The sequence below is a fragment of the Diadema antillarum genome, unplaced genomic scaffold (genome assembly GCF_040938485.1).
Source record: "Diadema antillarum isolate AM-2024a unplaced genomic scaffold, OU_Dant_1.0 seq00000367_RagTag, whole genome shotgun sequence".
NCBI lineage: Eukaryota > Metazoa > Echinodermata > Echinoidea > Diadematoida > Diadematidae > Diadema > Diadema antillarum.
Window position 1 is genome coordinate 61,000 of NW_027271368.1, and position 26,262 is coordinate 87,261.

Consider the following 26,262-nt stretch of genomic DNA (forward strand, 5'->3'; position numbering starts at 1 on the left):
AAAAAAAAAAAATAGGAAAAGGCTGGGCAGATTACCCACTACATGCACTTCCGTGAAAACCTGGGCACCGTTTCATCAAAGTTGTCAGCCCTGACAAGTTGTCAGTCTCTGACAATTACCATAGTAACAGTCAGTGACCAAAGCTTCTCAGCCAATCAAAACCAAGGATTTTACTGAAATTGTCAAAGAATGACAACTTGTCAGGGCTGACAACTTTCATGAAACAGTGTTCCAGAGCTCAGTTTTAGGCTCATGGTGCATGCTGAATGTCAATTGTTACCACCCTCTATGGGAGATCAGACATCTCATCTCCAGTTGTTAGGGAAGTTCTCGTTCATTGGCTCATAAAGCCTACTCGAAGTGCAGCTCTCAGTGGAGATTTGAACCTCTGACTTTCCAGGCAGCTTTATAAGTGTGCTACTACTGAACCATCGATGATTTAGTCTTCATCAGCAAAGAGACTTGGACATTTCATCAGGCCTGTTTAAATCATGGTCAAGGTTGGTATTGAGGGAACACATGACATAGGAATACTTGCCTTTCTGTGTTGTTTGCCTTAAAGGGGGAGGCTAGTATACTGATCAGTGGGAATCAGCGGAAATGCTGGGAGATGATTGTTCCAATCCTTATGGGATTCATTCAAGAGTTCATTGTATATATTGTTGTGTGAAAAAGATTTGCTTCAGAATGGTCTCATATTCAGGTAATGTGCAGATTAATGCTCCGTCACTGACCAGGGACGCTAACCTGGAAGCATTAAATTGCACATTACTTGAATATGAGACCATTTTGAAGCAAATCATTTTCACACAGCAATAGATATACAATGAACTCTTGAATGAATCCCATAAGGATTGGAACAATCATCTCCCAGCATTTCCACTGATTCCCACTGATCAGTTACTAGCCTTCCCCTTTAAGTGGTACAATGTACATGTAGGTCCTAGCTGACTGATTCATGTGCAGCTTGAATTAAATAAAAGTTTGTGCAGCTGTTTAATCTTTGTGTGCTCTTTTCTGTGGTCAAGAAGAATGTCTGGTGTTGATGGGGTTTATTTCTACAGCATGACAAAGTGGATTCTACCCCATAAATGATAAAAAGAAGAAGTACTGTAGATATTGTAACACTGCAACTGTTTGTGTCTTTTATCTAAGACTATCGATTGTCCAATAGGGACTGATATTTTTTATTTTGTGGAGGTACAAGAACTCATTTCTCCTGACATGTCAATCAGAATTGAGGAGTTTTCATGGTGTGACTAGAATGGTGATGTCCTCAGTTAACACTCAATAAGATTTGTTGCCACTAGCAATTTGTTTTTTAAATCATACTCATTTAAGCTTTTACACTCGATTGTTGATGGTATCATCAAAGTTCCACAATTGTATCAAAGAAAACCACAGAGGCTGTGAGTGAGCACCAATTGGAAATTAAAAGTGGGCGAAGTTTATAACCAGAGAGATATCAAATCCGCAGGGTTCAAATGACATGAATGAAAGTGTGAGGATTTGGGGGGAGGATTAGTAGAAAGGGGTAAGTTGTTTTGAGTGTACTTTTGATTTTATAGTTTAGGGTAAAGATCCCCTTTGAGGAATTGGAACAAAGCTATTAAAAAGTGAGTGGAACTCCTTTTTTTTCAGTTAAATCCTACTCTCTGATGACTTGCTAAATAAAATCATGAATGCAGTTACAAATACATATCAACAATAGCTGAGCAAGTCATACTGGCTCACATGGAAATGATGTTTGATTCCAGTTTAAAAGAATAGTCAGGATATGGTGCTTTTTCTTTTTTGGTAAGATTAAAAATCTAGCTATGTTTGTAAGTATGATATTGGAATGATTGGAGAGCTCTTCTTTGGTGTAGAAAGGTCGTTTAACTTTTAAGGTGTTATCACATATTCATCAAAGTGCCAAAATTAACAATTCTAGTGCAAGAGAATGTTCTGGTTAGTTAAGTATCAGTGCTTTGCGAATTAAGATGACTTCGGTAGCTGGAAATGTGCATGTGTGTGCATGTGTAACTTTTGTGGCGCAATGATTTGACAAAACTATGTTTAGCTCAAAGCAAGTTGGCACCACGTAATGCTGTTGTTTACACAGCAGTCATGACTGATAAATGAAGATGGTCATAATCCTAGTTGAAAGAAGCACTTGTGCTACTTCTTTGTATGTGAAATGAGAGGGTGGGGGGGAGGAGATTGAACAGAAATCATGCTGCAGGAATGAAAATTGGAATGAAGTATGTTGTGCTTCCTCCGATGAGAAAAGCTTGGAAGGAGGAGGGGGGTAAGGTGTGGACCGCAATACCTCTTGATTGCACCCCAGTACCTCTTGATTTTACCCTTGTGCCTCCACAGAGAGGACAGTCGATGGTGCCGATTTCCCACCACCGGAGGTCGTGGGGTCGTGTTGTTGTCATGCAAGATGAGCATCAAACTGTGGTCATGTACACCAAACAACTCTCCTTTCCTCGAAAAAAACCCAAACAAACAAACAAACAGAAAAACAACCCCGAAAAATATGCCCTGCTTTGCCTTCTGTGAATTTCCCTCACCTAGCCCCCTACCGGTGCATCACTTTGACGACTGCCTGTCATACAAGATTCTCAATATCCTTTGATATTTCCTTCTTTTTTTTTTATTCTTAGTGCCCATGTAATGTGTGAAGAGAACAGAGGATGTAAACATCCTTGTCAGAATTTCCTCTTGATCTGGTATCTTGGGCAATGTACTTGGCATTCACACATGCACACAATCGCCCGCTTAGAGCAGCGAAGTGCCTGACTGAGACATTTTTTTTTTCCGGGGGAAAAAAGATGGATTTTCTGAATGATTGCTCCCCTTGAATGGTGTTATTTTAACACAGCATGGGTTAATGCATTGAGTGTGAAACGGTGGTATTCAATGTAACAGGGCTTATCGCGCCCAGTAGGCTCCATGAAGCGGCAGGCTTTATCGGCCTTTCGTTCTTTTTTTCCTCCGTGAATGGATGGTTAGTAATTCACCAAGCTCACAATCGCAAGCGGTGTAATAATGAGACCACCGCAATTTTTACTGTAATCTGTGATTTTTCAAAGGAAAATAATGGCTGGCACACTGCCAGTTTAGGATGATGGATTTTTGGCTCCTCCTCTAGATACATGTACAACACAGTAAGAAAGGATGATATTACTTAAACAAAATTCATTGAGCTAAGGAATGCGGTGTAAGTCTAGTAAACCTCAAGAAGAAACATTAGAGTATCCCATATATGTGTGTGTGTGTGTGTGTGAGAGAGAGAGAGAGAGAGAGAGAGAGAGAGAGTGTGTGTGTGTGTGTGTGTGTGTGTGTGTGTGTGTGTGTGTGTGTGTCTTTTATGTGCCACTGTTTGTGGAGATGGGTGTATCGCGTGATGTGCCGGAATCTGAATGCAGGTTTGGGTGGAGTTCTTGTGGCATGGTGCCCAGCAAGCATGACAAAGAATTTCTTTTTTTTTAGGTGAAGAACATTGTTGCATGAAATCTTAACAAATCAATGACAAGGAAAGGCGCATATCCAAATGATCAAGAATAATAGTTGTGTTAAAAAAAGTCTGTGTTTGTTCTGGTGGGAGTCTACGATATGTGATATTGGAATGTGCATTTGTGTTTATGTGTGCGTTTGTGTGTGTTTTGCATGTAATATGAGCGATATGTAAGAGAAACATTTTTGGCATGAAACTTTCGCAAATTTGAGCTGACTACTTCCTTTTTTTGTGGCGTAAAACCTTCGCAAATTGCCACTGGCTTTCAATGAATTGTGTAGAAAAAAACCTTATGTGCATTTTGCTCTTAGGAATCTTGGCTTGCAAAATTTGTGAAAGTTTCATCAACGCGAAAATTTCTGGTTTTCAAGTATCTTGCCTGCCTTGTTCTCAGTTTATATTTAACCTTTGACTGCTGCATATACCCAGTAGGCCAGTCCCGTGTTGGAAAAAAGTCACATCCTGGCACACAGAGGGCGCTATTTTTTCTTGCTTTTTGCTATCAAATTATCTCATGATGAATAATGTTAATTCAGGTTTACACAATCTTATACAATAGCTGAAACTTGCAATGAGAAGGTGACTTGTTCAAAACTTCCAAGGTGCCTCGTTGAAACCTGCCTTGTCGATGATCTAAGAAGGCACAAAAGCAACATCTCAAAATTTGCCGAGTTGCCGTGTAAACTTCATACTTACTGTACTATTGTGTATTCATTATTAATTGTGTGAAATCTTCATCTGTGTATACATAATAGGTGGACCTTGCCAGACGAGCAATTGGCCTCTGTAGAGATACAATAAAGTCAAACGTTTCTTAGCGACCACCTGTCTATAGCAACCACCTGCTGTATGTATGCGACCACTAAAACCAATTCCCTCTGAGAGAAAAAGCGTGTTAAAGAACTTGTCTATAGTGGCCACCTGTCTATAATGGCCACTTTTTTTTCTCCCTTGGGTTGCCGCACGATAGACAGATGTGACTGTATTACCCTGATGCATCCATTGGAATTTGATTACTTTTATTGCCCCTTGACTGTGACAACGACAGAATTAAATGTAAATGATTTATATTTTCTTTTTTCCATTTTCTCATCCCTCTGTCCCTCATCACATTCCACCACCTCTCCACTATCTGCCTGGCCTTCTTCTTCTCTTCTCCTTACTCTCCCCTCTTCCTCTCTGCCCACCTTGTTCCCATGACAGAGGCCAGGAGGCTCCGCCCAAAGAATGGGGGCCGGTATGCCGCCCCCCTATGCTGGGATGAGGGGTATGAACCAGGGTATGGACCAGTCACGTAAGCGCCACGCCCAATCGGAGGCCCAGAAGAAGTCACAGAGGTATGTGAGACCCACCAAGAGAATGTGAAGAGTTCAATCGCAAAGTGTGTGAACTCCATGCAGGTTAATATTTGCAATTAAAGCTGCTAAAAAACAGCAAAAATGATAAGAAAATATGAGAAGTATTCAGTCAGAACTTCCAGAATATTGCCTGTTATGTAACAAGTGAGGTATCATTGGAAAGGTTTTACTTTGCTCAATTTTATGATGGATGGACTTTATTCTTTAAAAAAGGAGCTTAACCCATTTCAAGATCAAACTCTTCACATGATATGTTTTGTCTTGTGTTTTTTTTTTGTGTGTCGTCATGTGTAGTGGTTGACCATTTTAAGTCAGGGCTTCTTGGTCAGTGAGATGGTCAGTTTGTGAAGTCCTGGCTGGTGACTGGTTTTCAATCTGAGACATTGGTTCATCTGGAATTATAAACTTTACTGTAAACGTTGTTCAACTCATGTTCCAAAACGATCCCAAACAAAACCAACGGGGACGATAGCCAGACTGCAGAAGCATGCATGCACCACCACAACCATCACCACCATTCACACCACCACCACACACGGCCCTTCAGCACAATCCGGAGCAAAATCAACAGGACATTCTAAAAATCTCTTGGATCTGGAACACAAAATGGGTTCACTTGGGTGGAAGTAGATCTCTCTCTATGGAATCTCATTACAGCAGGTTTTTCATTCTCCTTTAGTCATCACATGTTTCCTTCAGTTTTAGGCAAGCTAGAAGCTGCATGGCAGAGAAGCTAAGAAAGAAATGCTTCAGATGATTGTATGTCTTTTGTTTGATAATTTATCATTCTTTGTACTACTTATGAAACCAGTTTTCAATTTGATGAAAAAAAGATCAAGTTATGAAAACAATGTCAACAGATGTTATTGTCTACCCTCTGATTGAACTGATAATGACCCCTCCCACCCCCTTTGAAGAATGGACTTGTTCCAGTTGACAAGGTGTAAGTCAAGTCATCTAGCGTATCTTTAATACTTACAACTTTGTGTAGATAGTAAAACATGATTACAATTGGCATTCTTAAAGGGCCGTAGAGCAATTCCAAGAACTTAGATAAATGGAAAGTTTGTGAACCGTTCCAGTTTAACTATGCTGCATTTGTTATTCGATTTGCCTCATTGAATCGTAACCATACATATGCATTCATTATCCACTTTGCTGAAATTGGGAGGCCCAGAAATTTGCTTAGAAGTGCAAAAGGCTAGCAGTTTGGCAAAGGTCATGTTCACTTGTTACTTTTGTTTTTCCAAAGTGACTGTCAATGGCATTAATGGTAGGAATCGTACAAGTTTGAAGATACAATATAACTTTTTCTGTGTTAAGAACGCTTTATGCTACATTTTCTAGAAACGAGTACTCCAATAGGATTTTGAATAAAGAAACTGTTCTTGATAGATAACCTATTTTGGTGAAGTTTTTGATGGTTGATTCACTACCAAGATGATTGCATGAAGATAAACACTCATAATGGCTCGATTTCAGAAAGCATCGAACTTTGCTGACTTACAGTTGTATTTGTAGCAGTGGGATGATGTCCAAATGCATAAAAATACAATTCAGCATGCGAGAGTTTTGAGATCATGCGGTCACTACCAAGATGATATGTGAACAAATGCAAGCATGGTTATAAACATTTCTTGATTGGTTAGTTCTGACGTGATTGTCCATGAGATGTTGAGTGTGATGGATCAAACCACTCACAGACTTCACTTTTTTGAAGCACTTGGCCATGTTTTCAACCCCATTTCGATGTAGCTTCGTTTTTATAATTGAAGAGTTTTATCACAAAACGAGCTAACTCCATTCTTGTTAAGTTGAGATATTTGTGATTAAAGCTGCTAAAAAATGAAGAAATGATTTTAAAAATACAGGATATTTCTAATCATAACTTCTAGAATATTCTTTATTATGTCACAAGTGAGGTATTACTGGAAAGGTTTAATTTTGCTCTATCTGATGATGGACTTACTTTGAAATGTTTAAAAATGGCACTTGGCTCATTTTGCATTAAAACTCTTCAATTGTACACAGTATCAGAGAGCTTAGTAGCATACCGAATCATGATGCAGCTCAGAATGTTCAAAATGTAAACATTTTTAGCTACAGTTGTAATGTCTCTAGGACTGTCGCAACACAGAAGGGCCCACAGAAAATTATTATATGTAAGGCTTCAAGTAAAAAAAAAACACAAAAAAACCCAAAGACTTTATATATAGTGGAGAATAGGAAATGAGATAAAAATTATTAACATATGTAAGGCGTCAAGTAAATAAAAAAACAACAACAACAAAACATAAGACTTACCTATATATAGTGAAGAATTGGAAATGGGATAGAGGAGATTTAATGAAGCTGTCTTGAAACAAGGTTGTTCTAAATTTGAGTCTTTGCAACAATAAAGTGTGGCATGATGACACACATTATATGCTGTCTTTTGTAAAGAAAGTGCAATTGAGCAAGTTACAGTTGTTCAGAACTTCAACATTCCGTGAATGTTTAGACTTTGAAGGAAAATGAAAAAATGCAACATAACTAATAAACAAAATCTACTAACTCTGTACCTTCGTAAAATCATGAAAGATCTAGATTGACACTTTTCTTAGATCCATCATATCTCTGATTGTCACTAAGAGACCCTCCTTCACTTTATCCGCAGTTCCAATTTCTTATTTGATATCAAAGACAAATTCATTCTAAACCATCTCATATTATCAGATTAGCTTGTTTCAATTGTTGTCCACCTCCATTAACCATCACTACATTTGCCAGCACTGATTGAATCTTCTTTTTGTTATTTCTCCATTCGCATCTCTTCTTCTGGCCGCACACTCTTCCTCTCCTTCTCTCCATCCAAGCAGCAGGAAGAAAAAGAAGATGGCCGACAAGGTGCTACCGCAGAGAATCCGGGACCTCGTGCCGGAGTCCCAAGCGTACATGGACCTCCTGGCCTTTGAGCGCAAACTGGATGCCACCATTATGCGCAAGCGGCTGGACATTCAGGAAGCGCTGAAACGGCCAGTCAAGGTATGTTCAATCCCTCTCCTCCATTTCACCTCATGAAAAGCGTTGAGCCTGATTTGAATAGCCACCCGCTTGATTCATTTTCTGTTTTTCTCGTGTTAAGCAAGCTATCTAGGGACATGTAATTGATTGTTGTTGTTTGGTGTGTGTGTCATTAATGAAGATGGGAGATACATTTTCATCTTCTTTCACCCGCATGAGATGACTTTTGTTTACATAAATGTGTGTGTACCTCAGGGAAACTATCCACCCTACCATCTATCCTCTAACACAGGTTGGTTTACAAAGTGATATTAGTGCATTTAACTCACTATGTTGTTATCATCATCATAAATGCTCCTCGATACCCATCTGCTCTTGCTTTCTGAAGATAGAGTGTTGTGATCTTCTGCAGCTCACTGAGCCATCTCAAGTTGTGCGCGTAATAATCATAGCAGCATGACTTGCTAAGAACAAGGCTGTATGTACGGCCTTGTGTACGGGATGGCTATTGCACTTCAGAAAGCAGCTAAGATTTGCTGTCTCACCTACGCAAACAGACCGAATGCAAGGTGTGAAAGAGTGGCCAGTGGGGGCCGCTTAAGGCTAGCAGGAAGGGGCCGAAAAAAAAATATGAGGAAAATAGTCTGAAAATGGATGATTTCCTGAGAACTTAACTACCTGTTTCCTCTTTTGATCTCAATTGTTGTCATGCAAAGGAGCAGGTCAAACGTCAACTTCTTGCTCGCAGGTTTAAGATCTCGCAACCCCCTTGATAGATATTATCCCCGTTATTCTTTCCTTTCAACAGGGTCAATGTCCGCGGCGTTTGAAATAAGGGAACTTTCCTCAAAATAACACAGCATCAAGCTTCTCCAACCTGTAACCTCAAGTTTATCGACCCTTGCTCCTTTGTTCTCCTTTCTTTTCTTTTCTTTTCTTTTCTTTTCTTTTCTTTTTAAACAGAGCAATGGTTATCTTGATTGAGAAAACAAACCCTGAAAGAAAAGTTTGGGAAAATATTGATGTATAGAAAGTGAAGTCTTGGGCTGACTTTTATGCCATAAATCGTTTGATTTGTTATGATACGGATGTGCCGATAAAAAGAAAAGTGCTAAAAGTCTAAAAGTCCTAGTTTGGTTGTGCCCTTTTCCACTTAACTCTGTGAGTGCTTAGGCACTTAGCTCTTAAACTTTAATACCAAGTTTTCTGTAATTCATCAGCATTCAGTAAGCCATCCACATGTAGTTGTAAAGTTAGCAAGCCCACTTAGGTGTAGCAATGTGACTCAGTCCAACAGGAAGGCCATGGTGACACAATAAGGATTAGGGGGATTATGTCTTAACATTGTATGTCGATATAGAATTTGATGCAGTTTCAGTTTGAATTAAGTTAAACTTGTAGACCCGAATTCAGGAAGGTGGTACAAATGAAACCGTGGTTTAAACCATGGACAAAAACCATGGAGCGCCAAGTGTCACATGGAATATTTCTTTACGAAATTGGTCATTTCATGGATGAAATGATTATTTTGTAACGAAATGACAACATTTTGTCTACAAAATGATAATTTCGTCAACGAAACGGTCATTTTGTCCACGAAATGACCAATTTCATAAAGAAATATTCCTTGTGACACTTGGCGCTCCATGGGTTTTGTCTGTTTGTATGTGCGCGTGAGAAGATCAGCGTTGATTCTTTTTCTGTTGGTTTGGTATTATGCCATTTGTATGGAGTTTGTTTAGCTTCACAATATACAGCAGATATACAACAGATACAGCTACACTTAATGACCTTGCAAACACGTAGAGAAAACCAGAAGTGATTACTGCAGTCAAACGTCCCTATAGAATGCTGAAAAAAAAAAAAATAATAGTCTGACCAGATCTGAGTCCATCTCCCCTGGTCCACAATCATTAAAATACAACAGACATAGTGTGAAGAGGAAGCAGACAGTGTGAAGTTTGACCTCATAAAAATTGTTTTAAATTTTATTCTTTATACAATAAGGCTATTGGATGCGGCCAGAAATATCTGTTGGCGAGATTCGCATCTGTTTCTTGGTATACGTGACCTATGCTGTGTTCTTTGCGAAGGTCAAAACCCCACATCAGCAAATTACCATGCAGTGTGTCATAAAAAAAAGAAGCATATTGTTGTCTTTTAGTTATAATACCCAGAAACGAGAACCTTCAATTTACGATTGGACTTTTAAAGGTCTTGTTTACCTTCCGGAGCAGTGATTTAAGAAATGTTTAAGATATCACTTATGATGTATATGTGTTGGTCAGTTGTATCACAAAACATCCTATCATATAAATTTTTGCTGTAAAGCCTAAAGCATAAGGAGATACTACTATTTTTCTCATCAAACCATAACTGTAGACAGTTTAGTCTGGAAACATTTTTATTAAAACTATTATTCACATTTTGTATATTTAACAATACTTAACATCGATTATACTGGTTCAAATTTTTTCATTGGCTATTTCTGTCCCAAACTCACATTTTAGAACTATTTTGAAGCACTAATGCTGGGTTTTTGTTTCATCTGCAAATGGTAAATTATGCCTTTAATCATTGAAAAAGTGTGAGGTGATGACATTAGCTCACCCTTTTGCATATTGATATCTACTGTTCAAGAACTGTTTCTCAAAAATTGAATTTTAACACTTCATAACTTCTCTACATCTAGTCAATTTTGTTTTTCTGAAATTTGAGTGTGTTTGTAGATTGTTTGTGTGTAAAATCAAGTTATATGTGGTTCAGGATTGTCCTTTGGGCAAGCTGCCTGACAGAAAGTAAGAGATTTGTGAAAAACACTATACTTCAGTGATACTGTCTTTTCTAGCCAAAACACTCCTAGGCAAAACCATCCTGCACAAATGTCATTCACAAGTCGTCATTTGTAGATAAGTCATAATGGCAGGTGTACATGGTTATCAGAGAGTCGGGGATACCTGTAAAGTCAAAGAAGGTGCGTTCTTGCAGCAGAAGGAGTGACATTTAGATCATGATACAAATTGTGATTTAAATCTCACTTTTCAGCTCACCGTTCAAACAAGACTAAAATTCTACTTAATAATTGTGATCGAATCATCAATATTTTTGTGGCAGCCGTTCACACAATGACCAAAAGTCTCACTAACCCACTAGAGTAGAATGCCTGTTACCTGAGCCTGGCCCAGAGCTACTGTAGCTACCCAACATGTAGCATGATTACATGTGTCATGTTTGTTTAAATGCATCACAGCACACTCAACTCAGGCCCAGGCCTGGACACATACACACACACATCATCATCATCATCATCATCATCATCATCATCATCATCATTGTCATCATCATCATCATCATCATCATCATCATCACCATCATCACCACCATCATCATTGTCATCATCATCATCATCATCATCATCATCATCACCATCATCATCATTAACAGCCCCAGCCCCCAGGGATAGCAGCTGATGCATTGTGGGCATAAAAACACCAATGTTCAAATCACTGCTCTGACAGGACATGGCTCGGAGCTATCACCCTGGTAATTTGGGAAAAATCTCACAAACAGTAAGATTTGGATAGTGGTCCAAATTGTGAATTGAATCCCAGTTTTTTGGCTTGCCTGGTGCTCACACAACAAATTAATGAGATTTGGATGGTGATCCAAATATTAATGTGTGAATCATGATCCAAATCTCACTCGTAAACTGCCATGTGAAACTCCTTACTGTTGAATTTCCCTTTTACCTAATAACCTTTCATCTGTCAAATTATTGAATGATTTGAGTTTCACAGAAAGAGCTTTTGTTGAGAATTAATAGCGAGTGTGATTTCAATTTGACATCTTTGGAGATCCGGCACGTCTTTGAATTATCTAAATGCCTATCTGATTTTCTTTGTCAGACTGAAATTTATGACTATCCACATTTGTATTCTCTCTGAGTGCAGTTAATCAGCGAGCTTGAGACCGTTCATGTCTTCTCTCCCCCCTAATACATCAATTAGCCTCATTTTTTGTGTGCCTTATCAAAATCGTATCTGGAGATTTCTCGGCCAGTCGCCGCCGCCTCGCGACTTCTCTTCACCTGTGTCGCTCCGAAGGTGAGAAGTTATCTCCCATCGCCAGATAAGAACCACCACCCATGCTCCCTTGACACTCATTACTACTATATAGGACTCCGTCACACACGTTTAGTGACAGGTGGCATGTTTTAGGTTTTCTCTGACCTTTGAATGTTGACTCGCTCCATTTTTGTAGACTCAAGTGTGCATATAATATACTTGAAGTGCATTTTTTAGAATTTCTTGTGATAAGCAATTGATCATAGGCCTTTGTGCCCCACATTTGATATTATCCTGTTTTCTCCTAACAGCTTTGAGTATGTTTTTTTTTTTACCTTTGTATCATATCAGTGATTCCTGCTGTAGCACTTTTTGTATTCTCATCTGTTTTGGACAAATTTGAAATATTAAATAAACTTGAACTTGAACTTATCTTGCCAGAGCATTTTCTAGGAGAGAACGGGAACTAGGTACACTTACTTTCACATGAAAAGACAAACAAAGGAAATATAAGAGTGAACCAGTGTGTAACATTATGAACATATAATGCAAATCTTACCAAAAGAAAGGGGACTTTTGAGTTTATCATTTTTTTTTTTTTTTTTTGGGGGGGGGGGGGGGAAGCAAGTGATTTTGTGAACATCTTGGTGAAGTTAGGTTAACCCGTTGAGGACGGGCTAATTTTGCTACAACACGCATTTCCCATCTAGACCCCTGCTTGAGTATACTCTGGACTTGTCCTCAACGGGTTAATTGCCTTACCAGTTAACCCTCTAACATTGGGTTAACATCTGCCGTGTACTATGTTGTGAATTTGGGGGTGACTGTGAATAGTGGTCCGTACAACTTGACTAGAAAAATTGGTGATTGATGCTGATTCTTCATGGTTCACCCCAGGTGACTAGCAATAGACTTATGACCCATAAATTGGAGTTTGCCAATTTGCTACTGATTTGTACTGACACACCTCAACTATCTAACATACAGTGTATGCTGTATCTTTCACTCTCATTGACAATGACATTATCAAAGACAAAGTAATTCCTTAATGGACGTTGTTACTTGTCTTCAACTTACTGGGCATCATCGTAGGTAATTCAGGTAATTTAGTATTCATTAGAAATAAGGGCTGCCAGGTCCACAAGAAGTTCTTACATGTAGCTGTGGTTGATGAGGGTGATAGTAAATTTTCAATACTATAAAAGGAAACTGCTCTGAAAACTTGCAACGTTAATGCACCTAACATGATTTTTGCTGTCGTAAAGTATATGCCCAAATGGCTCAGATGCCTATAGCTGTACAGCAGTGGCTGCTACACAAATGGTAATGACCTTGGCTTGTTCACTGCAACATTAAGCATTGTATGAAAGGCTGCAGGAAGTGTAATTGAATATGAAGTGAAAGTCCTTTGACAATCATTGCAAAATTTTCTGTGTTGAGGGTTCTCACTGCAGATCATGACAGCTTCACATGAAGTCCACAAACAATTGCATTCCAGTGAGCAATTTCTCTTCCGCTATTTCTGATGGCTTTTGATGCAGTTGCCTAGCAACTTCCTGAGTGATGCCTCGAGTTGTCATGATGTCAAGATTTTTGGTCAGTCGAGAGGAAGGGGAATTTTGTGGCTTCCACATGTTGATTTGGAAGATGAGATTTTATCACCAGGTATGATTTCATTCAAAGCAGCTCCTTGGGCCTACTTGACTTACGGTTCAAATATTTCATCATCATGCATCACAGTGAAATGACCCAGATACAATATTTCTTTTTTGTGTGTGTCCCTGACACTCGACAAAGAATAAGAAGGAATAAGAAATGATAAGTATACCGAGGAAAGCAAAACATTGCAGCTGTTACTTCAAACAAATAGTTGTGTTCAGGTGTCTGTATTATTGCAGTGAAAAGAAAACAAGAAAACACCCAAAAACACCCAAAACAAATGAAAAAAAAAAATCCACCCAAGGCATGACTGACCCGATTGGAATTGTCATGGCCAAGTTTCCTTGCTGCGCAGAGGTGGGTGGTGGGATTTCTCTTTGCAGTTTGGCATTGATCTTATTTCTTTGTTATTAGCCCAATAAGATTTACGTTATGATTGGATAATGTTATCTCATTTGTGGGTCATCTTGCTCCGTTGAAAGGAAATATCATTGGCACGCAGCGAGGTGAAGGGGGGGGGGGAGGGGAGCGAGGAAGAGAATAGCTCTTCAATGCGGTTATTCGATCAGGCACAATCCCATCCCACTGACAAAATAGGTCAAGGGCTTGATGCTGCTCTACTTTTCGTCCCCCACCCGTCACTGATGTGCGCGCGGATCCTCCAATAGCGAGCTGGGAGACGGGATTGTCTGACGACTCCTGTGCAGGACACTCGGGATGAGAGGTGGGAAGTCCTTTTGGCAAACCTCTGTTTTTTTTTAGAGAAACAAAACTTTTTTGTGTGTTTCTGTATGAATAGTTGGAGATATCCATTGGACAATCTAACATAACTTCCCCTCCTTTTTATGTTGAGGGAGGGGGAGGAGTGTGATTTGTGTGCCATGTTTTGGATGTATCAGTTTAATCTCGGTTATCACAGAGTGATAAGAGATCTCTTCAACGGAGCCGTGTGAAAATGACGAGGGAAGGCGAGAGATAATTGAGAGGGGTAAGACAAAAAAAAGAGTGAAAAAGGAGAAGAAAGAACTTTTAGGCTGAGAAGAAAAACTCTCAGAAAAAAAGGGTATGGTGAAGAAATAGGCAAAATAGACCAAGAACGTAACATAGAGGGGAGAGAGGAGGCCTGGTGTGATGGCTAGGGAGCAAAGATGAAGAAGAAGAGTGTGGAAGATGAGGTTGATGGTGATGATGAACTCGGTGAAGAGAAAAAGAATGGAAGGAGATGTTGAAAAAGAATTCCTTCATGCAGAGCTACCTGTACCCATCACTGGCTATATACTTTTCTGATGTTTGTGTAATGTGCCCTATCTCCCTTTAAACATTATATAATTGCTGTTTTTTTCCATATTTCTCTTTAACACTTGTACTCTTTGCCCAAAGTTCCTTCATGTGATTATCACTAATGTAGGTTTTGAACCCTAAACCATATGAATCAGTAATTTCATTACAAAACTTATCTTTCTCCGAATGAGATGCCCAATCCAGCCATGGAAATGACTAAATAAACATGGAATCCTCAACCTGATGCTATATCTTCACATCCTTTGATGCATCATAGGTGCAAGACGCTTTTGTAGAGTCATTGCTTTTTCGTTTGTTTGATTTTTGGAAATTTTCATGCACAGCCATGAACCGACAGGACAGACAAATATGAAGCATGAGCTGCGTGATGTTGATTTATCTCCGCAGTCTGATTGCCCCAGAACAGGTTAATGACTCTGTACTTTGGCTTGTGATGTCATTCTGTGTTTAAAGGAGCTTCTCCGCTTTATCTTGATTTCGATTTCACGTCAGGTTATTAATGTGATGAATGTTTCATCGCATGAAACGCTTAATCCCTGTTCAGATTTTAGTGGATAGTAGTATTAAAAGATTCCCAGCAGAGAAATCTATGTATTTGAAGGGGGAAAGTGATGTGAAGTTGTACTTTTGTAAGTTTTCTCTTTGTGTTCATTATGAAATGTAGAAGAAAACACTTTGTGTTCCCCTGTAAATGAAATTGATATATTTTCCATATATTTTCAGGGACAGATATGACAAGAGTTTTCCAGGACTTATTTGTATATCATGGTTTGCTTTCATTGCTGATACATCCTGACTGCCGTGTAAATGGATCTTGTATCAAAATCCTTATCATCATGATATTATTAATTTACATCTGAACCATGTAAGTGACATTGAGTGTTAGGACTATGTAACCAGATATGAAGACAATGGAATGATTACCAACTATAATGTCTTCCTGTAAATCCCTGAGCTACACTGTATAGTATATCCAAATGCTGTGGTCATTAAAGCAGTGCTGATGTGTGCGAGAGAGAAAAAAGGGTGGGGGGGGGGGGGAAGGCAACCAATGAACTGCAATAGGACAAGTTTATTTTCAAGTTGCTGCTTCAGAACATTTGAGACATGGATTGCAAGTTTTTTGAAAAATTTCTGATTTTATTGGAAATCGATAAGGCATTGCGTAGGCCTACTGTTATGTTGAAAATATATTTGCCCATGGCTCACAGAAGACATGACAGCAACTCTATCAGAATCTACCCTCGCATGAAATATTCTGGAGAGCATGAGCAACAAGCACAAGTAGGTCAAACTGAATTGCTCAGGAGTAGATACGGCGAGGGCTCAACGACAAAAGCTTACATCACGTCTGAATCACTGCTCTACTTTTTTTCCCTCCTCAGCGCCCGAAATTGTGTCAAGGAAAAACTTGTCAATAAAAATAATTGGGTTTACACAAACAGATCAACATAGTTTGAAAGACAGAGGTGCTATGTTTATATAGCCCAGATCAAAGGGGGGGGGGGGGGGGAGGGGAAGGTTGGTTCGTGCATTGATGCGTAGTGGGGTCGTCTAAACTGTGAGCGGGCACAGATCATTACACAAACTGGCGCGGGATTGTGGACTTTCCCCCCTTTTTCCATTTCACGAAGCCATTCAGTGGCAGGGAATAAAAGAGAGATTGAGAGAGAGAGATACACAAAATATAGAAACTAGGCCGGTAATTAGGCCGATATTTGGGTCGCGGCTTGTTCATGTGAGCCTCACCTGAGAATGTGCTTGAGTGCGGGAGACGGGGACAAATAGAAGAAAATGGGCTCACACAACTCCTAGAACAATATTTGCTTGCAAAAAATAAAGCAAAGAAATGATTGCAAGAGATCGGAACTAACAACTTTGGCCAGGAAGAGAGCCCCGCCCCCAATCTGCAGATTGAGGAAATGAAAAGAAGTAATACAGTAACAGGGACAAAGAATATATCAGAGAATCAGATCTTTCTTTTCTTTTTCTTTTGTTGCTATTATCAATGTAGCAAGATAGAAAAAAAATACAGTCATTAATGTCACTTACAATAGCAATAACTACTTGGAAGCAGTTCAGGCCTATTATTCTATTATGCTCGTGTGTGTGTGTGTGTGTGTGTGTGTGTGTGCGTGTGGATTTTTTTGTTGTTGATTGTTTTCTTTGTTTTTTTGTCTGTTTGATTTTTGTTGTCATTGTTGGGAGGGAGTGGAGTTAAGGTCATTGTGTGTCTCAAGGTCCAGAATTATCGTTTGATGAAGCTTGTGGTTATGTGCTGTGTTATTGTGTCTTATACCCAGACAGGAAGAAAAAAAAAGGGGGGGGGGAGGGTAGAAACATTGTATGGAGAATTCTTCTCTAGACAAAAGATGTGGGGTCTTATATACATGTGTGTGGACTTTTCTCTGTTTAGACATGCAGTAGACAAGATCTTACAAATAATAGGTTAATGCCAAAATGGTAGCATGCCATTTGCCATTAAAGAGTAATTGAAATATTGAAGAATATTTGCAGATGCTATCCCCCTGTCTTTTACATAGTACTTATAGGTGTACAGTGTATGTGCAAGTAGTATAGTTCCAATGGAGACAGGATGTTATGTTGTAAATTGCCATTCTAATTGTCTTCGTCATCAGGATGTGGATTCATTTGGTGATTTCACACCAGGATGTAATCTCATGAAAGACCAGGACAAAATATTGCTCATTCCGAGGCTCTCGCGCAGCAGCGTAACCTCCACAGAACACAACCAACCACTGCGGTCTCACCGTCACCTGAACTTTCAGCGACCCATCAACCCAAACATGCTTTTTTTTTTCTCATCGCTAGTCAGACATTATCTTTCCGATTAATCAGGATCAGAAAAGGACAGTACTCTGTTTTAATGTTGATGACCCATATTTATTTATCATTTTGTTGTGGTACCCTTTTTTTTAAGTTCCAAACAAAGCCTAAATTAGTTGTGTTGTGGTGTCTGGTTGAAGGGGGGGGGGGGTGGGTGTAGTACCCAGTGTGAAGGTTAGTGTGGAGTTTGCCTGTTAATTGTTGTGGTTACGTGACTTTGATTGACTTTACTCTCTTGTCATACACCAATCGATCTGCGAGACAAAATAGGTCACATCATACCTCAGTGATTCGTAGACACGATATCGCTGATAATCCCCGTGATACAACAATTAGTGATAAAGGAGTAAAGGGGGGGGGGGGAATGGATGTTGTTGCTGCAAACGAACACGCACATGGTGAAATAAGGTTAACTGTGTTAATGGAAGAAAAGAACTAGGTCTTCGTGTCAATGTGATACGCTCAGGTGGGTGTGGTGAGGTGATGGATTTAAAGACATCTCAGAGGCTGTACCTGGGATGGTGCTGGCGGGACTCATTTCAAATCTATCACATCTCAGTTTATGTGTGTGTGTGCGTGTGTGTGTGTGTTTGTTTGTTTGTTTGTTTGTTTGCATAAAAGTATTTTTTGCAGGTCAGCAAAGTGAAGGCCCCGCAGAGATCCTTTCTGGCCAAGGTCTCAAAAATAGCTGGACAGACCTGTGGTCAAAGGATGCTGCAGGACATTAAAGAGTGGTTACAAGTTACCTTTTTCTTTAGCCCTGTAAAGATTCCAAGGCAACAAGAGTAATAACACCAATCATTTTGGGAAAGAAATTGTCAATTTTTTTTTTTTTTTTTTTACTATACTGACTGCTGACACAGTGAATGTAAATTCCTGCATTTAACCCTTTGAATACTACCGTCTCGGAATCACATGGTTATCATGTACGATCAAAGTGCCAGTGGTAATGAAAGGATTTAGCAATACCATAGTAGATTTTTAATTTAGAAAAAAAAAATGTTGTTGTTGTTGTTGCTAAAACTTCAGTTGTGTAGGTACCATCATCATTTCACTGTATTTTTTGTTTTTGTTTACATACTGACTTTGATATTTTGATACTGCTCTTTATTGAAATGGGTTATTGCTGGTTGATTTTCTTCGCAAGTCTAGTAAGGCAGGATTTATGATATTTGATGACCATTGAATTTCTTTCTTTCTTTCTTTTTTTTTTCTTTTTTTTTTTGGCAGTGTATATAAAGGCCCTGTCTTCACATATGTTCTATGTTTTATCTTCTGTCAGATGGATATGGAAAATAAGGGGGAACATTTTATTGCTGTAAAGATGACATATAAAAATGAAAGAAAAAAAAATCAGGTTTATACATAAGGGCATCAGGAAAATCATGATCGTACTTGCAGGTGTTTCTTCTGCTGATTTATTACCTACCATCAAAAACAATCTGCAGGTTTTATGTAGGAAAAACAGACTATAAGATTGTAGGAGATAATTTCCCTATTCACACTTTTTCCACCCCCCCTCCTCAAAAGTAAAGCAAATGCAGTAACAATATTAATTTTAAAAGAGTGCTACAACAAATAAAAGCAGTCAGGATGAACTTTTGCTCCTCAGTTTGTTTTGCTTCTTATTTAAAGTAAGTATTAAGGGCATCATTGCACTACAATTGATTTCAATATTTGCCTGCTCTGGTTCACTGCAGATTTGCAGCACTGTGATTTTGCAACATATTTGAAAAACAAATAAAAATCAGAACTTCTCTACTTTTTATTATTTAGTGGGAAAGTCTCTTGTGGTAGACCATTTGTCCAAGAATGTTTTAATATGTAGAGAGAGGGCGTAATTTGAAACACGATTATAATGACGTATCACTAGAATCATGATTTGAATCACACATTTTGTCATGTGAATGTAAACTGGAATCGCAGAGGGTGATTTGAATCATGATTCCAGTTGTGTTTCATATGGCAGTCCGGAGGTGTTTTCCAATCGTTATTCGCCAGAATTACTGAAGGAACGATCGTTTGTACAGATTGACCTCCAAATCATATTTTGAGCATTACAATTACATTTCTAGATCTATCGGTGTGAAAACAATCCAACTTCCCCCTGATCGGTCATATCTGAACGTATTGGGAGTTGTGCAGTGAGTCCAGCTTGCTTTAATGGCTTATGCTCTAAGTTTGTGATGAATTTTGAGAGAATTGTCTCTATGTTATGTATTTTGCTTCTGTCCTTTAAAGTTTTCAAATTACAAAAGCAGAGCCTGCAGTGAATGTCACAAAAAACCTGCTATTTATACGAAGGAAAGAACAAATGCTCTCATGTGAGCTTGACCTTACACATCTACATCTGGTCATCCGCTCCCTTACATTCCATTCAATTATGCTCATAGAATGAACATTCCATATCCCTTCTCTAGCCTCCTCACCCCCCCAATAGAAAAGGTAAGGAAAAAACATTCTCCTCACGCTTTCTTGTGCCTTGCTTGCACGTGGTAAGAGGGGCCCTGCCGAGTTTGGGCGCTCCGATTTCCAAATTGGCGAAAAATGACATGGGTCTCGGTGGGATGGGCCTAAGCCAGCTGTTTGCACTGCTCTGCTTGTGGTCAATTGGCTTATTGGGGCGTCATGGCTGGAATGAATCCTACAAAGCTTCTCCGAGTACCCGGTTGACAATGCTCAGCCTTTTATCCAGACAATTGGACTAATTTTTACTCTCAACAGTCACCTTTTTGCTAAACAATGTTTTGCGCACATGCTACGGTCCCAGTCAGAACTATTATCGTCTTTCACTTCCGTTCATAAACACTTAGTAGTGAACATCACAGACATGAGACAAACTTAACGTGCAAGCAATCATAAGTGACGTTTAAGATTCATGTTTTATACCTCTGTGTCCAAAGCATTTTCTAATTCTTCCTTATCAGCTTCCTCTTCCATCATCTTCTTTATCATGACCATCATCTTCTTCTTCTTTGTAGGTTAGCGGAGCATAAAATGACACACTATATTTAAATTTTCATCTGTGTACTGTAAAACACGATATTTTTGCGGCATGAAATTTTCGTGAGTTGCCTTTAACATTCAATGCATGATATAGTGTAGACAAGAACTTTCACGTGCATTTCAATTTCATGAATCTTTGCTCTCGTGAAATTCGCGAAATTAAAATGCACGCAAACATTCCTCGTTTTACAGCATGTCGATGCTATTATCTGTTCCTGTTGGATGATGAAATCAAGGAGATTGCCAGAAGGTAAAGGATTGTAGGGTTATTTACTTTCTTTCTCAAGCGGAGAATTGCTCAAGGGCTAAGGGAAAGAAATAAACTTGTGAACAGCCTGGATTGAGGCTAGAGGGGATGCAGGTATAGGTGATGCAGGAGGAGAGAGGGAGAGAGGAGAGGGGAAGAATGTGATGGAAGCACACAGGGGTGATCAACCACTTGTTGAAATACCTTTAGGTGAAAGGCAAATTAGAATACTATACAGGGGGAATGACTTCTGTCACCATAGGACATTAATAACGCCTGTCAGCCATTAATGCAATATCTAGAGCTTGTCCACTTTGCTAATGCAGAAAAGCCGTGAATGAGTGATAATGGAAGCCCACGTGAGGCTCTCGGCAGCGCTACGCTCTCCTGCTCCGTTATGGCAGAGATGGAAATTTGAGAAAGCCAACCGAAAAAATGGCCAACTATCTTGAGTCTTAAAGGACAAGTTCACCTTGATATGCATGTGGATTGAGAGCATGCAGCAATATTAGTAGAACACATCAGTGACAGATTGAAGAAGATCGGATGATCCATTTAAAAGTTATGAATTTTTGAAGATTTAGTGTTGCCATGGCTGGATTAGGAGACTACTACAGCTTGTGATGTCACATGTGTAGAACAATTTAAAGAAAATATAAAGGAAATTCAACTTATTTTGATTTTTCTTGCTTAATAAAAGAGTATTTGACTTGTCTCTTTCAGAAGCAGGGGGAATAGTGTTACCCTTAATGTACATCTGTAATAAGTTGAGGGAATGTGTACTGTAAAAAAAAATATGAAATTTTGTGGAATTCTTTTATATTTTCCTTGTATCGTTCTTGTATACGCATGTGACGTCACAAGTTGCAGTAGTCTTCTCATCCAGCGATGGCGGCACTGAAACTTCAAAAATTAAAAACTTTTAAATGAATTGTCCGATTTTCCTCAAACTTATTATCGATGAGTTCTACTAATATTTCTCTGATTTTCTTCAAACTTTCACTGATTTGTTGTACTGATATTGCTGCATTCACACAATCCACATGTGTGTATTAAGGTGAACTTGTCCTTTAAAGTTGTTCTAACCTGTGAAACACCCTAGTAGTGTGCTCTTGATCCATATTTCATTCTCATCTTGCTGAAACTTCTGGGAACAAACTTAAAAAAAAAGTTGTATTTTTGTTTTTATTAAAGAAAAGCTATGTGTAACAGTCACCATGCTGTTTGCACTGTGGGTGTAGCCTACTTTTGTGCACGATTCACACAGCTTGCAGATTAAAGGGCATTTTATTCCAATTATGCACGATCTTATTCCATAACGTTCTGGCACACCCCTTTCCATGGTGATTGGAGGGTAAATAGATCAGGCACAGTTTTAAACGGGTGTCAGCAGGGTGAGCATAAACCGGTCTTCAAGCAGACGGCAGATACCTGGAGAGTCTGATGAGAAAAGGTTTCCTTACCTTTGCTGGATTATCTCCTATCTCAGTTTCAGCTTTCAGTTTCTTTGTTTCACTGGAGCGGTAGATATATACAGTATTAAAAGAAAAACAAATTGTTCACTGCACCATACAACTACGTACATATCAGGTAAACGTCAGAAACATTCAAATGATGTTCAGAGGTGTTTAGGTTTGCTATGGTAGGCAGCAGCCAGAAAGTGATTAATCCTTACTTATGGATGTCCAGTGAAAAATTAATTTGATTGCAAATATTTCACAAGTTTCAACACACATAAAACACAGTGAATGGGGTAGGACAAAGACGAATCCAACCACACAACAAGAAACAAACAGTATACATGATGTCTATTGACATAAATGACGAAAGTATGATACTATGAATATCAATCTAGTTATTCATAGAATCTGTACGTATAAAATGTTGTGGAAAGCCAAGGGTTGTACATGTTGCTTTGTCGTGTTGCTTTCCTGCACTTTAAGTTGACACTAAGTTTTGTTTCTTTTATTTCCTTTGTGTTTCAATTGTTTGATTAATAAGCATTAGGTATGTACTACTCCCATGTTTCTGGCCCAGCTTTCTTTGATGTGAGAAAACTTGTTACCGCTGGTCAACTGGACTTAAAGGTAGATCAAACCATGGAGAGAGAGAGAGAGCGGTTTCATGAATCATCCGTGTGGTGTCTTCAGCTCCGACTGGTTCCTACCCGAACGAAAGTCCTGCTGATCAGCATCTGAACGTCCCTTAAACTCTTTGTTAGGTGCAATCATGAATTGTGTTTTACAAACTGGCTACAAGCAAGGTCTTTTGCTATATATATGAAAAACTTTGATGCCTCCATACTCTAGATAGATGGAAGCCTTGAAAGACGAAGGAGGGGTAAAGAGATAAAACAGGAGAAAAGAAGAGATTGCAGGGTGATAGGGGAGGGGAAAACCTCAACCTTCCTCTGTTCCACTTATTAATAACTGCCCTACATCCAAGAGGGGATGCTCCCAAGCAGTTAACATTGACAAAACAACAGCAGCGGCGACCGTACTGCATGAGAAGAGCGAGCTAATAATATGTTGTCCCACATATTAAAAACGGTGTCATGAATCACCAAAACATTTGACGGCATCGCTAGGCGGCTAATAATGACTTCCTGAGTGTGGAGATAGGTGTCGCGATGCGGCTATTGCATCACAAACGGCCGGCTCCAGCTCAGCTTTTATCAAATGGGTCGGCAGACTGTTATGAGGAAGTGGCTGTGATTAATTCCTTGTTTAATCCTAGAGAATGTGACAACAAAATTGTAACATAACCACTTTCAGAGGAAAAAAGAACAAACCAAAATGCCCTCCTCATCCTGCCAAAATGCTGCTAACCACACAGGCTATTGTTTCGTCACAGTATACAAATAATGCACAGATAAAAGTGCGTTGGTGGAGGTGCAGAGCACGCGACGATATTTACAATGGTTAATGGCATTGTGAATACCCAAGGGTGAACTACATTTCCACTAACATCGTAAACTTAAACCTGTGCATTATTTGTTTTATAAAATGGAAAAAAAAAATGAACAGCATTTTGTATGTACTTTTGTGGGTGAATTCCAGTCAGCTACATGTAGAACTCGGCCAACAAAAGCCAAGTTTGTTACAAACACTCCTACACGAACTAGAAGTTTGCAACTGATTGACAAATTGCCCTACATCGACGTAAATAAATAAGCACTGAATTGATCAGTGTTTAGTAGTAGCCATGATAAAAAATCATGGGCGTACATACTCGAGCAGGATTCGAACCTACGACCTCCTGATCACCGGACAGGCGTCATCTCCACTAGACCACCGAGCTTTCGCCCGAAAGCAAGTGTTGGTTCTAATCCTTATAGCATGCAGCGGGTACTGCTTTGTTATTCAAATTCATGAATTTCTTCCGTCGAGATGTTTTCATTGCAACTGATTGACAAATAGCAATTTGTCAATCAGTTGCAATGAAAACATCTCGACGGAAGAAATTCATGAATTTGAAGAACTAGAAGTTGTTCACAGAAATAAGTGATTGAAAGCACACTCTACGCGCTTGTGAGAACCGATTGAGTGTGCGCTGCTTCAGTATGCATTGTGACATCAATGAGTGTGCAGTTATGCTTTTGTCAGTAATATGCCATGGTATAACACGTTGTCCTGTTATGCTCTTTTTGTTGGACACTTTGTGCACACCCGTGCATGTTAGTCAGAAAATAAAGGGTGCAAGCATGACTTATGTCAGCACTTCTGATTGGCTGCATTCTGGAACCCATTTGATAGCTGTAATCATCACACTGTGATGAGCCAAATGCGCATCAGTATTACTGCAGCAATGACTTCTTGATTTTCTGTGTGCAACTCGTCATGATTTTTAATATTGTGATCCAATGTATGTCACAATGTATGAAAATGGGCTAGATGTAATATACGAACCATCAAACTGTATAACTATAGAATTAAGTGAAGGGCGTCCAATTGGCTAATCAAATGTCCACTTTGATCATGTCAAGCTAACGTTTTTCATGTTCAGCTGGTCAGTCCTTTTGATTTTGTTTTTTTTTGTTTAACAAGCTAAAAGAAACAGAGAATGCTTCCTGTTCATGTGATGCCAATAGTGTAAATTCCTCCGATTTGAAAACATTACGTATTATCTAGGATTCTTCTCGTGCATGTTTAATTTGGATCAAATTTCTATCGAATGAACCGATGGGATTACAGTTTCCATTCTGGTTAGCCTTGACTGCAGGTGAGATGTTCCCATCACAAATGGCTGCGCTCCATCAAAGAAGGTAAAGGCACTGTGTCTACCACGCATTTCTCGCAGGTCTTTCAAAATAAAATATATCCATGACCGACATTTCTCCCCCAAATATGTCTTATTCGCTTCAGTAACCGTTTGGGGTATGCCACCTTTTTTGCTACATACATTGTACCAGTTGTCTCTTTTTTGCCCTTACCTGATACCCTCTCTATCTTTCTTGCGTGTATTTGCTCGTTTCTCTATGTTTACGTCTATCATTATCCATTAGCTGAAATATCTATGTTCTACTTTTAACTTTGAATGTTGATGTGCACTTGGAATGACAGTCTGTACTTTTGCACCCCCCTTTTTGTGACTGTCCCAGATTTCTTTGTCAATTTCAGTGTCTTAACATTGTTAAAGCTTGATACAAGCAAAAAATAGCCCCACCTCCCTAATGCACATACCGTGCATTTAGTTTGGGACTTCCCTTTTATCCGTGCTCTATTTGTATCGCATTTATTTTTGTGTTAAGTACAGATTCACACACAAAAAAACAGTGATCTGAAAGATATTCTGCAATAGTGATGTGAGCTGTAATAAAGAGGGTGGGAATAATAGTTCTTGTAATGGTTTGTGACGGAGGGAAGAAAAGAAAAAAACGACATGGGGAGTAACAAAGGGCAAGGACAAGATTTGTGTTATTCCATTGTCATGCCCTGATTTTCGGAAAATTGCTCAACGCAAATAGATAATCAGGGAAATGCGACACACAAGGCGCAGGTGGGGTTTGATTGAAGTGCACAGTGTCACGCTTGTGCGGACCTGTTACATGCTTCTTCGGAGGCGACTACATATACACCAGCATAACTCGGCACGCACACACAAACTCACTTCTGTGTCTCTCTCCCCCTTTTTGTCCCCCCCCCCCCTTCTTCTATTTTTCGCCAATTCCTTGATCTGTAATCTGTGCTATAATAGATACCTGACCTATTTTGTTAACTGCCGGCATTGATAGATAACCTGTGAAGAGACAGAACGTGAGAAAGAGAGAGA

General features: G+C 39.2%; 1 protein-coding gene across 1 annotated transcript in view; it reads left to right on the plus strand.

Moving 5' to 3' along the window:
- Positions 1-4,711: 4,711 nt before the first annotated feature.
- Positions 4,712-26,262, plus strand: part of LOC139731213 (SWI/SNF-related matrix-associated actin-dependent regulator of chromatin subfamily D member 1-like) — a 167,645-nt gene continuing 146,094 nt past the window's right edge. Inside the window, exons 1-2 of the mRNA XM_071642096.1 lie at positions 4,712-4,842; positions 7,719-7,887. Of these exons, the coding sequence (XP_071498197.1) occupies positions 4,733-4,842; positions 7,719-7,887 (279 nt within the window). The 5' untranslated portion in view covers positions 4,712-4,732. The remainder of the gene's footprint in view (positions 4,843-7,718; positions 7,888-26,262) is intronic.